The sequence below is a fragment of the Pangasianodon hypophthalmus genome, chromosome 1 (genome assembly GCF_027358585.1).
Source record: "Pangasianodon hypophthalmus isolate fPanHyp1 chromosome 1, fPanHyp1.pri, whole genome shotgun sequence".
Lineage (NCBI taxonomy): Eukaryota > Metazoa > Chordata > Actinopteri > Siluriformes > Pangasiidae > Pangasianodon > Pangasianodon hypophthalmus.
Genome location: NC_069710.1, coordinates 34720767 through 34736978, shown reverse-complemented (window position 1 = coordinate 34736978; position 16212 = coordinate 34720767). Strand labels below are relative to the sequence as shown.

General features: G+C 35.5%; 1 protein-coding gene and 1 long non-coding RNA gene across 2 annotated transcripts in view; both read left to right on the top strand.

Annotated features, from left to right (window-relative positions):
• Window positions 1-16212, top strand: part of LOC117597395 (uncharacterized) — a 273283-nt gene that overhangs the window by 113225 nt on the left and 143846 nt on the right. The window contains exons 25-26 of the mRNA XM_053235527.1: window positions 11482-11655; window positions 11946-12122. Of these exons, the coding sequence (XP_053091502.1) occupies window positions 11482-11655; window positions 11946-12122 (351 nt within the window). The remainder of the gene's footprint in view (window positions 1-11481; window positions 11656-11945; window positions 12123-16212) is intronic.
• LOC128318629 (uncharacterized) lies at window positions 1180-2801 on the top strand. Its single transcript, XR_008302037.1, has 3 exons — window positions 1180-1900; window positions 2268-2349; window positions 2685-2801. It is a non-coding gene; the product is annotated as an uncharacterized LOC128318629 (long non-coding RNA).

Below are 16212 nucleotides of genomic sequence, written 5' to 3'. Positions count from 1 at the left end.
AACACTACTTTAAGTGTGCTTTTAACTGTATTTAGTGTGGACCTATATAAACACTGAAAAAGTGTTGAATTTCACACTGGGCGATTTCAGAGGATTTTGAACTTGAACTGTCCCTGCTTTGCGTTAAAAAGCGTTCTTCCATTACAGTGTATTTAGTAGGAAACACAATATCCCTTTGTAACTCTGAAATCAATGTCCTTTTAGTACAGAACCAATGTCAAATGCTGGAATGTCCTTTCAATTCAGAATTTAAATCCTTCAGTTGTAAAATCCAGTGTCTTTCTAGTCCAATCAGTATCAGTGTACTTAGAAAAAAAATATGGACAAAGAAAATCAAAATGTGCTTTTCAAAATTAGGATCAGAGCTCTGGAAAAAAAACCACAAAAAAATGAAATAAAATGTTCTACCCGGTTAGTGTGTTTTTTAAAGTGTGATGAGATCTCCAGCGCGTTTCTGTGAGATGAAATGAAAGACACGTTGAATGGAACAGTTCCTGCTGATAAGGACTCCTCACACTCTGCTCTTCCGCCGCGCTTCCGTCTGTCCAATGGCGGTGAATCCAACGGCCTTATCAAATCATGCATACAAAAAACCAACCTGCATAACAGGGCAACATTCAATTACTCTATCAAAATCATTTCCAATTCCTTCCCCAGATCTGGAAACAATATTACTATAACCCATATTCATAATTCATATTCATAACTGTACAGCACACACACAAATATGGAAATGTGTATTATTTTAAAAAGTTTACAACATGAACATGAACACTAACCAAAAGGATAATATAAGAACAAGTAGAAAAGTTTGTTTCTCTACTCCAAACACCATTAATTAAGTAAATAATTAAGCAAATTTGAAAAAGAAACAAAATAAATAAACACATTATTGTTTTGGAATATACTTTATTGAAGAGGAATTAGTTAAAAACTCTACAGTAGAATGAATTGATCTTTATTGTGATCATAGAGGAGCTCACTGTGAACTGATATCAGTGGGTTTGATTGTCTACTAATGTGAAATTTCTCTTATATAATGAATCAAAATAGCTTCCGGGTCTAAAATTTTATTCAGGGTTAGATTTATAGTAATAATAATAAAAATAATAATAATAATAATAATAATAATAAAGTTTCTTAAATGATGTTTTTATTTTTATTTGCCTTAATGATTTATAGCGTCTCTATAAACTTGATCGATTTTGCCCATTATTTAAAAGTAAAAGCGTAAATATAAAAACATTTACCCTGGATACTCATAAATACTGTGAACTGTTGTGTGTTGGTTTTGTTATTTATTTATGTTTCATTTTGTATAAAAGTTAAGTTGCTTTGGTTGTGTAGGAGCTCGCGGGCGCGCGCTTTCCGCTTCCGGTGTTATTACCGCTAAGTGTGTAAAAGCCGCGCCCCTCAATTGCACGAGCGGCCTGATTAACCGTGGTTTCAGGAAGAGCGGCTGCTTTAACCGCAGTTTATCACTCAGCACATGCGAGGAACAAATCCCGGCCGAGCCCCCCGTGTTACTCTCACCGCTTCAGCAACTCCCAGCGGCAGAGGAACAACTCGTTAGTTCATGTTCGGGCAAATGATGAGAGGGACAAAGTTCTTCCGAAGCATGAGTTTTACTTCTTTAGGCAAATAAAAGTTGTCAGGGTTACAGTGCACAATAACTCCCGGGTGGCTTAACTGAAATAAACTAAAGGAAAAGCAAAGCAGAAACTTTTTCTCCCCGTTTTCTCCCCCGAACTGCACAGCCAACACCAGCACCCTTCTTCCGAACTACATTACCCATCATGCACTTCGCTCAGGACTACAACACCCACAGTTAGTGATCCGGTGAAAGTGAAAGTCCATTGAGTGAAGAAAGGAAGCAAATCACTGGCAGGAGAAAAACACAGTAAGTATGTAAATGTAAAGCTCTAATATGTGAATGTTGTGAATGTGCACTAGATGAAGAACAGTTCAGTTGATTTGTACTGAAGTTGTAACTTCCACAGTTTACTGTAGGAGCTGATTTCCCTGTAAGTGAAGCGTGTGATGATACAGGGTTAGATTTAACACCGCCATGTTGGAGTGAAGTAAATATGTGTCCTGCAGTGTTTCTCTCTCTAATGAAGCGCTGGAGCGTCAGGCGTCTCTTCCAATTGGGGAAAATCGCTAGTTCTTTTAAAATGGTGTCACTGGGCTCAGTGCTTCATTTGGAAATCTGCAACTTTTTGTAGATTTGAGTCCCTGTATGTGTGTGTGTGTGTGTGTGTGTGTAGGTTTACAGGTGTAATCTGTAGGAGGAGACATGACCTCCAACATGAGTGTGTTTGTGAAACAGCGCTTAAAGAAAGATGAGAGGTGAGTGAAGGGTGTGACTCAGTGAAAAACAGAAATGTTCTCACATTCACCAACACTAAACAGATCAGACTCTCATGTGTTTCTGTGAAAAGTGACTAGTGAATAGTTTAATTCAGCAGCTTTGTCTCAAGATGTTCAAAACCAGCTGATGATTAGTGACATTAAGCTCCTGAGCAACACGTCTAACCCCAAGTTGTCCCTGTAGCTGGATAAAGTATGAAGGTTAAAGAATCGTATCAGTGTTAATAAGGAATATCATCAGATTTTAACTACAGTTGAATTATTCAGTATTGCTGCAGAACAGTAATAATGATGCAGTGGTTGTGTGTGTTTAGTCTGATTCAGGGTGAGAGATCAGACTCACCTGAACCCAGCTGTGTGTCCATGAAGAGTGACGCGTCAATGGGTGAACCAATAGACTTTAGAGACACAGACTGTGCTACTGATCTGAGGTGAGGACAGTTTAATGTATGAGTGCAGTGTTTTATCACTCACACTCTCATAATCAAACATCTCTCAAATATCTGTGTATTCACTGCTTTGTGTTTGTAGTTATGAATATGATTTATCGTCCTTGTTAAACCTTTAACAAGTGTTTTGTTTGTTCATAGACTGCAGAAGAATAAATCAAAACTCAGTGAGAAGAGGCATTTGGAGGCCATATTCAAGGTGTGTGTGTGTAACTTTTACTAATCCCAGCATTTTAATTAATATCTCTATCTGTCTGCTGCCAGAGATTTGAGTAATCATTACACCTATTCCACTCTCACTGCAATGTGACAGAACACAATACTGAGCAACACTAAGAGAGCACACGAGTGTATTGTGTTTTCCTCATTGGTTTCAAACACATAGAAATGCTCCATGACTCTCCTTCAATGACTCTCCTTCATTATTTTGCTCGTCTGTTCCTTCAGCTGAAACCAGTTTGTCTGGATGCCACCTATTGAATAGGCCTGGAATACACGATTTTAAAATCCCCAAAGCTGTATTTAGTGCAAAGCTTTTTATTTATTACATCTGCTTGAAGAAGTTTTATGATTATTCATACAAAAATTAAAAAAAAAAAAAGTTTTATACTTTCAGTAAAATAAAGTTTTCAGTAACGAACACACACTCATGTGACATTATAGTGTTTTTGTATTTTTTTTTTCTTTCTGTTTCAAATCAGGATCTGGAGCACAAAGTCATCAGTCTGTTAAAGAATGAGCTGAAGAGATTTAAGAAGCTCCTGAGTCCAGATTACCCAGCATGCACTGAGAGGGAGGTGGAGGATGAGGAGGATCAGAGCAGTGTCAGAGAGGGAGCGCTGAAGATCACACTGCACGTCCTGAAGAACATGAACCACACAGATCTCGCTAACACACTGCAGAACAGTAAGAGCTCATGGGGTTATAACATCACTTTAACTTTAGAGGAAGGAAACTGCTGTAAATTTATTAAACACATCATAATGATGTGCTTTTATCAACAGAATATAATAACAGATCAGTATTGACATTACATATGCTATACAGATATGAAAATATCAATAGTCAATAGAGGTGATCATAGAGTTTACATTTTATTCTTCTTTTCAATAGAACTCGTGTACCAGCGGAAACTCAAATCCAAACTGAGAGAGAAATGTAAAAGAATTAATGAAGGAATCTCACAGCATGGAAGCTCAGCACTTCTGAATGAGATCTACACAGATCTCTACATCACAGAGGGTGGGAGTGGAGATGTCAATAATGAACATGAGGTGAGACAGATTGAGACAGCGTCCAGGAGACCAGCAACACAGGAGACACCCATCAAATGTAATGAGCTCTTTAAAGACAAGTCCATCAGAAGTGTGCTGACTAAAGGAGTTGCTGGAATTGGAAAAACAGTCTCTGTGCAGAAGTTCATTCTGGACTGGGCCGAAGGAAAAGCAAATCAGGACGTCACCTTCATGTTTCCACTTCCCTTTAGAGAGCTGAATCTGATGAAGCAGAAAAATCTCAGTCTGATGAAACTTCTTCATCACTTTTTCCCAGAAATAAATAAATTACAATTAATAGACTGTAATGTTCACAAAGTGATATTCATCTTTGATGGTCTGGATGAGTGTCGACTTCCTCTAAATTTCCAGAAAAATAAGAGATTGTGTGATGTGACAGAGTCAGCCTCAGTGGATGTGCTGCTGACAAACCTCATGAAGGGGAATCTGCTTCCCTCTGCTCTCCTCTGGATAACCTCTCGACCAGGAGCAGCCAATCAGATCCCTCCTGAGTGTGTAGACCAGGTAACAGAGGTACGAGGCTTCAGTGATCCTCAGAAAGAAGAGTACTTCAGGAAGAGGATCAGTGATCAGAGCCTGGCCAATAAAATCATCACACACATGAAGTCTTCAAGAAGCCTCTACATCATGTGCCACATCCCAGTCTTCTGCTGGATCTCAGCCACTGTTCTAGAGAGAATGTTGGGTGAAGCAGAGAGTGGAGAGATCCCCAAGACTCTGACTCAAATGTTCACACACTTCCTGATCTTTCAGATCAAACACAAGGACCAAAAGTACCATCAGACATGTGACCCTGATCCACGGAAGACCAGAAAGAGTATCCTGGCACTGGGAAAACTGGCTTTCCAACAGCTGGAGAAAGGAAACCTGATCTTCTATGAGGAAGACCTGAGAGAGTGTGGCATTGATGTCAGAGAAGTGTCAGTGTACTCAGGAGTGTGTACCCAGATCTTCAGAGAGGAGTTTGGGCTTCACCTGGGGAAGGTGTTCAGCTTTGTACATCTGAGTGTTCAGGAGTTTCTGGCTGCTTTATATGAATTTCTCTCTTTCATTAACAAAAAGAATGCAACACTTCCAACCTGGTTTGGTCTTTTAACCAAATCAAACATGTCTGATTTCCTGAGAAGTGCAGTGGACAAGGCCTTACAGAGTGAGAATGGACACCTGGACCTGTTCCTCCGCTTCCTTCTGGGTCTCTCTCTGGAGTCCAATCAGACTCTCTTACGAGACCTAATGCCCCAGACAGGAAGCAGCTCTCACAGCAAACAGGAAACAGTCGAGTTCATCAAGAAGAAGATCAGGGAGAATCCATCTCCAGAGAAATCCATCAATCTGTTCCACTGTCTGAATGAACTGAATGATCATTCTCTAGTGCAGGAAGTACAGCATTACCTGAAAAGTAAAGATGACAATCGTCTCAGTGGAGTCAGTCTCTCTCCTGCTCAGTGGTCAGCTCTGGTGTTTGTGTTGCTGAACTCAGACGAGAATCTGGATGAGTTTGATTTGAGTAAATATCACAGATCAGATGAATGTCTTCTGAGGCTGATGCCAGTGGTCAAAGCATCCAGAAAAGCTGTGTAAGTAATTTTAAAATCATTTCATAAATGTATTACTAACTACCTAAATGTAGTATTTATTATTTTAAATTAACACTAATGATGCTGCACTGATGAGGATAATGCTTATCATTAATTACTCTAATCAGTTCACTGTTATTCTGTATGTAAGGAGAATGAGGGAGCTTATTGAGGAAAGCATCATTAAATAAATAGCTATTTTTCCTCTTTGGTTAAGTGCTTTTTTCTTCTTACCCTTGTACACTTAAATACCAAATCTAATTACTGAGGGAAAATAAGATTGTTCTAACTTTGAATTTATTCAACACTCAATGCCATATTCATTTAAAAACAAAAAAACAATCATAATAAGGTAAAATGTGAATAAAATATATAGATCTAAGATACAGCATAACAGTAAAAATGAGAAAATATATTAATTTATTGAGAAAAACATGACAGAAAAGTCAGGTTTCAACCCAGTAAACACACGTTGGCTTGAAATGTGATAATACATAATTAGTACATATATACAGTTAATTAAGTTGATAAAGGTGGAGAACCCTGTCATCTTAATAACTATAGGCCTACACCCAAATTATCAGCTCCTGCCCAAACACTAGAACTTTTAATAAGCGAACAATTAAAGGAACATTTATAGAGTGAATACATGACTACATGAACACCAGTCTGCTTTTAGAAAACGCCATAGCACAACTACTGCTGCTGTGAAAGTAGTTAATGATATTGTCACGGCCTTAGACGAGAAACAACACTGTGTTTGACTTTTCATTGATATGTGGAAGGTGTTTGATAGCGTAGACCGTTCTATTCTGCTGCAGAGGTTGACTGACTCAGGGCTGTCCAGTCGAGCTGTTACTTGGTTTTCACATTATTTGTTGGATAGGACTCTGTGTTCAGGCTGATGGTTTGTTTTCTAATGTGTTGTCTATCCATAAAGGGGTGCAACAGTGGGACCACTTTTATTCTTTATTTATATAAATCATTTAGGAAGAAAAGTTGATTATGCAAATATGCACTTTTATGCTGATGATATGATGTTATTTATTGCTGTGCTCCTGTTTTTGCTGAAGTGATAAATAAACTTCAGAAAGCTTTTAAGGAAATAGAATCCCAATTCAAATCATTAAAATGATTTCTAAATGCAGATAAAACTAAAATGATGGTCTTTACAATGACACATGCATCTCTCTAATTTAACACACTCCATTCTTAATGGGAAGAAAATTCATTCAAACCCCGTCCCTTTTTACATTTCCATGTTCTTACCAGTGTTGCCAACTTAGCGACTTTGTCGCTAGATTTAGCCACTTTTCAGACCCCTTTAGCGACTTTTTTCCCAAAAAAGCGACTAGTGACAAATCTAGCGACCTTTTGGACAAAACTTAGCAACTTTCCAAATGTCACCAGTACTGTCCTGCGCGAGCACGAGGTCTTGCTTCCCTGCTGCTGTCACACCCCTCTGTGCGTCTGCTCTGTTCAGTGAGTGGCTGAGAGACGAGCAGCGCATTCCGTTGACCGCACAGCAGCTGACATAGATGAGAATGAACTGCGCATGTGCACGCTGTGTTGCCACAGACCAATCACTTACCAGCTTCTCCTTTGTATTAAATTTGAAAGATTATTGTGACCGTTTATTCTTGTCATGCGCTTATATTACTCACTACCACAGGGCTTTAGTTCATTCCAGTTTTTAATCTCACTGAATTCAGATAGTTTATCTACAGACTCTACACTGTACTTATTCAAACACAACAATAAACTTCATTAAACTCATATACACATATAAAAAACATATACACATAATACAAATATAAAAAGTGCATACACAATACAAATATAAATACATACACACACAGCTAGAACATTACACACTTTCAAATAGTAACATGTCACACTCTAAAATATATTCCCAAAAATATAGAAAAGAATGGGAGCTGATCCCTGAATTTAAGGGGTGGCTGAAGCTCTATGTGGCAATGACACAAGGGCTTACTGTCTGTACTGCAAGACAGAATTTTGTGCCGAGTTATCTGACATTAAAAAGCATGCATCAACTCAGAAGCACAATGAAAAGTCCAAGCCTTATAATCAAGCCAAGCAATCTACATTGCCATTTTGTCCAAAAAACACTGACTCTTTAAAACAGGCAGAGGCAACAATGGCAATGGCTATAGCAGAGCACTGCTCCATTCTCTCTTGTGACCACATTGGTAAAGCATGCAAAGCTGCTTTTCCAGATTCCAGTGCAGCCAAACATTTTCGGATGCACCGTACCAAGAGTACTGAAATGATCCATGGGGTGTTGGCACCATATTTCCTTAAAAGATTGGTGGCTGATATTGGTGACAGCAAATACAGCCTCCTTCTTGATGAAAGCACTGATGTAAGTGTCTCAAAGTACCTTGGGATTGTAAGTCGGTATTTTAGTGAGGACAAGGCAAATGTGGTGGCTACCTACCTAGGCCTTGTTGAGCTGGAGGGAGGGGATGCTAGAACAATAGCCAGAGCAGTTCTAGATTTTCTTGGGAAGTGTGGTCTCAAGAGGGAGAACTTGCTTGGCATTGGCACAGATAATGCATCTGTAATGACAGGAATGTACAATGGTGTGCACAAAATTCTGAGGGAGGAGAGTGACTTAAAACATCTAGTCCTTATCGGCTGTGTGTGTCACTCCCTACAGTTAGCTGTAAGCTCTGCCTCCAAAAACTCTTCCACGTAGCGTGGAATGTCTTGTTAGAGAAACCTATAATTGGTTCTCTATTTCTCCAAAGCGCAGAGAGGCATACAAGGCCGTCTGTCAGACAATAAACTGTGGGGAGAAGCCTTTACTGATAACAAAGGTCTGTGCCACACGCTGGCTTTCCATAGAGCCTGCTGTGTCCAGAATCCTGGATCAGTGGGAGGAGTTAAAATTGCATTTCAGTCTCACCATGTTGAGTGAGCACTGTTACATGGCAGATGTTCTACATTCCATGTACAGTGACCCACAGAACCTCCTGTATCTCACTTTTTAAAATCTATAATTAGTGAGGTGCAGTCTGCTGTTAAGGTTTTTGAGGGGGACCAGTCGGATCTGCTCAAGCTGCTTGACTGTTTAACGAGGCTTATAAAGTCTGTCTGCAGCAGAGTCATTAATCCGATGGCAAAAATTGATGTCCTTAAAGAGCCAATAGATGGACACATTTCTCCCAAACCATACCTTGGGTATATATTTGAGTCCAAGGCAGCACAGCTGAACCTCTCTCCCGAGGAGGAGGACTGTGTGCGAAGAAGATGTGTGAACTACACCATCTCCTTAGCAAATGAATTGAGAGCAAGGCTCCCAGACAATATCGAGATACTGCAGCACATGTCTTTGTTCAATGTGGGGGAGACACTAAACCACAACAAGAGCCTTACAGACATGGCAAAACTTGCAGACCTGTTAGGATATTGCCCCGCCACAACTGATAAAACTATTAATCAGTGGAGGTCTATTCACCTTCAGAAATGGGAGGAAACAACAAACACTTTGGCATTCTGGGCTGAAGTTAAGAAGTATAGAGCTTCAGCAGGCATAAACCCATATGAAGACTTGGCTTCTGTTGCAGTTTCTGTCCTCTCCCTCCCACACTCAAATGCTGAGGTAGAGAGGCTGTTCAGTCAAATGGGTGTCATTACAAACAAACTCAGGAACCGCATGTCCCTGCAGACCCTCAGCTCTATTCTGTATATTAGATATGGTTTGAGGTTGGCTGGAGATGCATGTTATGAGCACAAACTGCCTGATAAAGTGCTGCAGCTCTTTGGCACTTCAGCTGCCTATTCATTTAAGTCCTGTCCAGGTTCTAGCTCATCCTCTGCATCCAATATCACCCCACAGGAGGAGAGCACTGAGGGTATGGATCTTGTGGATGATGACGAATTCTGTCTCAGCATTCTCATGGAGTGATCTGGAATCAGAATCACAAAAGTTGTTAAATAGTGTTTTTCTTTCACATACAATGAATTTGCTTTGGTTTTGTGAGGCAGGCTGACTTAAAAAAAAAAAAAAATTTTTTTTAAATCTTTTTCATTTGCTATGTATGTAATGTTCATTATCTCCGTTCAGTTAAATTATCATATTATAATAATAGAGTATTTGAGCATAGATTGACTCCATTTTATGACAATTTCAATCTGTTGATTAAAATGCAGTTTTTTAGTATTCACATTTTTTGTAAATATGCACATAGTTCGTTTGTAAATGTTCACAGTATTTTATTATATTATTATTATTATTATTATTTTGTAAATATGCAAATAATTGAACCAAAGGTTTCTCCTCTAGGGGCAGATGATCACTAACGTCCCTGACTGAAACTGAATATCATTGTTGTGACTTGTAGCCTACACTGTGAGAGAACAAGCAAAATATTGTGTGGCAGAACACATTCTCTATGAGTTCTCATTGTCCACGTAAACAGAACTGATAATATCACAGCACATATGCTGTCTTTAACTTACATGTAGAGTGGTTTTTGTCCAACGACGTCGTGGTTCACCGGAATTTTATCAGTGCTGTGGAAGTAACTTCTGGTTAACATGTAGTAAGTTCTGTTTCGGTGACTGACAGAAAATATGTAATTGAGAACAGCTTTACTGGACATTCGGCTATATATTTATATTAAATTAGTGAGCACGGATTAGGGGAGAAAACAGTTATGAAGTGCCGACATTACGCAGCGGCAGAGTGCAGATACGACGTGATGACGTCATTAATACGCTAATGACGCATGACGACATTTAGCGACATTTAGCTACTTTCCATTGAAAATAGTTGGCAACGCTGGTTTTTACATTTCCATGTTTTTACATTGACTTTGTGCTGCTCTGTGTGACATTACATCCTGCTAATGTTTACACACTGCACTGATTTTATGCCGTGATTTTGTGAGTGAACCAGAATCATGAAAATCTGGCTTTAATCTGAGGTTTGTGGTTGTCAGAGGCATCTTGAAGACCAGTTATGTTAAGCTTGGTTGTTCGTCACAACCTTGCGATCACTTTATACAGCCGACAAAATCTACTAGACATTCAACTTCCATCTGCTACCATCAGAGACACTCCGGTCCTCGGACTCAAGTGAGCGGCCAGTCCGACAGGAAGTGCCCGTCGCCGGCGTCGCGAACGTAAACAAAGCCGGGGTAAGCGGGGCGGCCTGCGGGCTAAAGCTAAAGCTCAACCCGCATCGTCCAACGCTACCGAGCATCTTCCCTGCCACTGTACGGTCTCTGGCTAATAAGATCGAGGAAATACGGCTATGGATTACTCAGAAAATGTTTCTGAACTGCAGCGTTATGGTTTTCACGGAAACGTGGCTAAATAGCAGCAGGCCGACCAACGCGATTGAACTAGAGGCCGCTACATGTTCAGAGCTGCAGAACCGCTGTGGACTCTGGGAAAAGCAAAGGTGGCGCTGTTTGCATCTACGGAAACAAGACTTGTTGCACCGATGCTGATATTATTAATATATATACTAATATTATTATCCGGATGGAGCTTTTATCAGTGCTGGGGATTTTAATCACAATAATTTGAGGACGGCGCTCCCCAAATTCTATCAAAACATCTTTTCTCTCTCTCTCTGTGTGTGTGTGTGTGTGTGTGTGTGTGTGTGTGAGAGAGACAGTGAGAGTGAGAGAGAGAGAGAGAGATGACACACACACACAGTACACGCGAAACCTCCTAAGTAAAAGGATAAATTATATTTGTGTATGTTTGTGTTTGAGATGTCAGTGTTCTGATATATCATCATTTCTCTCCCAGGCTGTGGAAGTGTAATCTCACAGGGGAAAGCTGTAGAGCTCTGTCCTCAGTTCTCAGCTCAAACTCCTCCAGTCTGAGAGAACTGGACCTGAGTAACAATAACCTGCAGGATTCAGGAGTGAAGCTGCTCTCTGCTGGACTGGAGAATCCACACTGTACACTGGAGACACTGAGGTCAGATCATCACTTTCACACTGTGGATCCTGCATTTGTGTCATATGGCTGTTTTAGATTAATAAAATGTTGTCTGTCCTGGAGCACAATTTTAATAGAGCAGCAATAACTGCTATAGTTTTCCAGATTCAAAAATAACAAACAGTGAAATAGACGTGTAACAATCTGGATTTACTTCTGGCTTTCATACACACACTTCATGGGCTGTGAAGCATTGTGTGTGTGTGTGTGTGTGTGTGTGTGTGTGTGTGTGTGTGTGTGTTGATCTATAAATGTTGATCTCTCTACAGGCTGGAACGCTGCAGTATTACAGGTGAAGGTTGTGCTGCTCTGGTTTCAGCTCTGAAGTCAAACACCTCATCACACCTGAGAGAACTGAATCTGAACCGCAATAAACCAGGAGAATCAGGAGTGAAGCTGCTCTCTGATCTACTGAAGGATCCACACTGTAAACTGGAGACACTACAGTGAGTTACTGACTGAAACACACACACACACACACACACACAGTAACTGATTTGGTGGTTTATACACTTCAGAGGAGTGTATCTTCTGTAGATTCGGTACCTCTCAAATCTGCTCACAATCTTTATATTTATTAGCTAGCTAACTGTACTGAATATTTATATTTATTAGCTAGCTAACTGTACTGAATATTTATATTTATTAGCTAGCTAACTGTACTGAATATTTATATTTATTAGCTAGCTAACTGTACTGAATATTTATATTTATATTTATTAGCTAGCTAACTGTCCTGAATATATATATTTATATTTATTAGCTAGCTAACTGTACTGAATATTTATATTTATATTTATTAGCTAGCTAACTGTACTGAATATTTATATTTATATTTATTAGCTAGCTAACTGTACTGAATATTTATATTTATTAGCTAGCTAACTGTACTGAATATTTATATTTATTAGCTAGCTAACTGTACTGAATATTTATATTTATATTTATTAGCTAGCTAACTGTACTGAATATTTATATTTATATTTATTAGCTAGCTTACTGTACTGAATATTTATATTTATATTTATTAGCTAGCTAACTGTACTGAATATTTATATTTATTAGCTAGCTAACTGTACTGAATATTTATATTTATATTTATTAGCTAGCTAACTGTACTGAATATTTATATTTATATTTATTAGCTAGCTTACTGTACTGAATATTTATATTTATATTTATTAGCTAGCTAACTGTACTGAATATTTATATTTATTAGCTAGCTAACTGTACTGAATATTTATATTTATATTTATTAGCTAGCTAACTGTACTGAATATTTATATTTATTAGCTAGCTAACTGTACTGAATATATATATTTATATTTATTAGCTAGCTAACTGTACTGAATATTTATATTTATTAGCTAGCTAACTGTACTGAATATTTATATTTATTAGCTAGCTAACTGTACTGAATATTTATATTTATATTTATTAGCTAGCTAACTGTACTGAATATTTATATTTATATTTATTAGCTAGCTAACTGTACTGAATATTTATTAGCTAGCTAACTGTACTGAATATATATATTTATATTTATTAGCTAGCTAACTGTACTGAATATTTATATTTATTAGCTAGCTAACTGTACTGAATATTTATATTTATATTTATTAGCTAGCTAACTGTACTGAATATTTATATTTATATTTATTAGCTAGCTAACTGTACTGAATATTTATATTTATTAGCTAGCTAACTGTACTGAATATTTATATTTATATTTATTAGCTAGCTAACTGTACTGAATATTTATATTTATTAGCTAGCTAGCTGTACTGAATATTTATATTTATTAGCTAGCTAACTGTACTGAATATTTATATTTATATTTATTAGCTAGCTAACTGTACTGAATATTTATATTTATTAGCTAGCTAGCTAACTGCACTGAATATTTATATTTATATTTATTAGCTAGCTAACTGTACTGAATATATATATTTATTAGCTAGCTAACTGTACTGAATATTTATATTTATTAGCTAGCTAACTGTACTGAATATTTATTTTTATATTTATTAGCTAGCTAACTGTACTGAATATTTATATTTATTAGCTAGCTAACTGTACTGAATATTTATATTTATTAGCTAGCTAACTGTACTGAATATTTATATTTATTAGCTAGCTAACTGTACTGAATATTTATATTTATTAGCTAGCTAACTGTACTGAATATTTATATTTATATTTATTAGCTAGCTAAATGTACTGAATATTTATATTTATATTTATTAGCTAGCTTACTGTACTGAATATTTATGTTTATATTTATTAGCTAGCTAACTGTACTGAATATTTATGTTTATATTTATTAGCTAGCTAACTGTACTGAATATTTATATTTATTAGCTAGCTAACTGTACTGAATATTTATATTTATTAGCTAGCTAACTGTACTGAATATTTATATTTATATTTATTAGCTAGCTAACTGTACTGAATATTTATATTTATATTTATTAGCTAGCTAACTGTACTGAATATTTATTAGCTAGCTAACTGTACTGAATATATATATTTATATTTATTAGCTAGCTAACTGTACTGAATATTTATATTTATTAGCTAGCTAACTGTACTGAATATTTATATTTATATTTATTAGCTAGCTAACTGTACTGAATATTTATATTTATATTTATTAGCTAGCTAACTGTACTGAATATTTATATTTATTAGCTAGCTAACTGTACTGAATATTTATATTTATATTTATTAGCTAGCTAACTGTACTGAATATTTATATTTATTAGCTAGCTAGCTGTACTGAATATTTATATTTATTAGCTAGCTAACTGTACTGAATATTTATATTTATTAGCTAGCTAACTGTACTGAATATTTATATTTATATTTATTAGCTAGCTAACTGTACTGAATATTTATATTTATTAGCTAGCTAGCTAACTGCACTGAATATTTATATTTATATTTATTAGCTAGCTAACTGTACTGAATATATATATTTATTAGCTAGCTAACTGTACTGAATATTTATATTTATTAGCTAGCTAACTGTACTGAATATTTATATTTATTAGCTAGCTAACTGTACTGAATATTTATATTTATTAGCTAGCTAACTGTACTGAATATTTATTTTTATATTTATTAGCTAGCTAACTGTACTGAATATTTATATTTATTAGCTAGCTAACTGTACTGAATATTTATATTTATTAGCTAGCTAACTGTACTGAATATTTATTTTTATATTTATTAGCTAGCTAACTGTACTGAATATTTATATTTATTAGCTAGCTAACTGTACTGAATATTTATATTTATTAGCTAGCTAACTGTACTGAATATTTATATTTATTAGCTAGCTAACTGTACTGAATATTTATATTTATTAGCTAGCTAACTGTACTGAATATTTATATTTATATTTATTAGCTAGCTAACTGTACTGAATATTTATATTTATTAGCTAGCTAACTGTACTGAATATTTATATTTATTAGCTAGCTAACTGTACTGAATATTTATATTTATATTTATTAGCTAGCTAAATGTACTGAATATTTATATTTATATTTATTAGCTAGCTTACTGTACTGAATATTTATGTTTATATTTATTAGCTAGCTAACTGTACTGAATATTTATATTTATATTTATTAGCTAGCTAACTGTACTGAATATTTATATTTATTAGCTAGCTAACTGTACTGAATATTTATATTTATATTTATTAGCTAGCTAACTGTACTGAATATTTATATTTATATTTATTAGCTAGCTAACTGTACTGAATATTTATATTTATATTTATTAGCTAGCTAACTGTACTGAATATTTATATTTATTAGCTAGCTAACTGTACTGAATATTTATATTTATTAGCTAGCTAACTGTACTGAATATTTATATTTATATTTATTAGCTAGCTAAATGTACTGAATATTTATATTTATATTTATTAGCTAGCTTACTGTACTGAATATTTATGTTTATATTTATTAGCTAGCTAACTGTACTGAATATTTATATTTATATTTATTAGCTAGCTAACTGTACTGAATATTTATATTTATTAGCTAGCTAACTGTACTGAATATTTATATTTATATTTATTAGCTAGCTAACTGTACTGAATATTTATATTTATATTTATTAGCTAGCTAACTGTACTGAATATTTATATTTATATTTATTAGCTAGCTAACTGTACTGAATATTTATATTTATATTTATTAGCTAGCTTACTGTACTGAATATTTATATTTATATTTATTAGCTAGCTAACTGTACTGAATATTTATATTTATATTTATTAGCTAGCTTACTGTACTGAATATTTATATTTATATTTATTAGCTAGCTTACTGTACTGAATATTTATATTTATATTTATTAGCTAGCTAACTGTACTGAATATTTATATTTATATTTATTAGCTAGCTAACTGTACTGAATATTTATATTTATATTTATTAGCTAGCTAACTGTACTGAATATTTATATTTATTAGCTAGCTAACTGTACTGAATATATATATTTATATTTATTAGCTAGCTA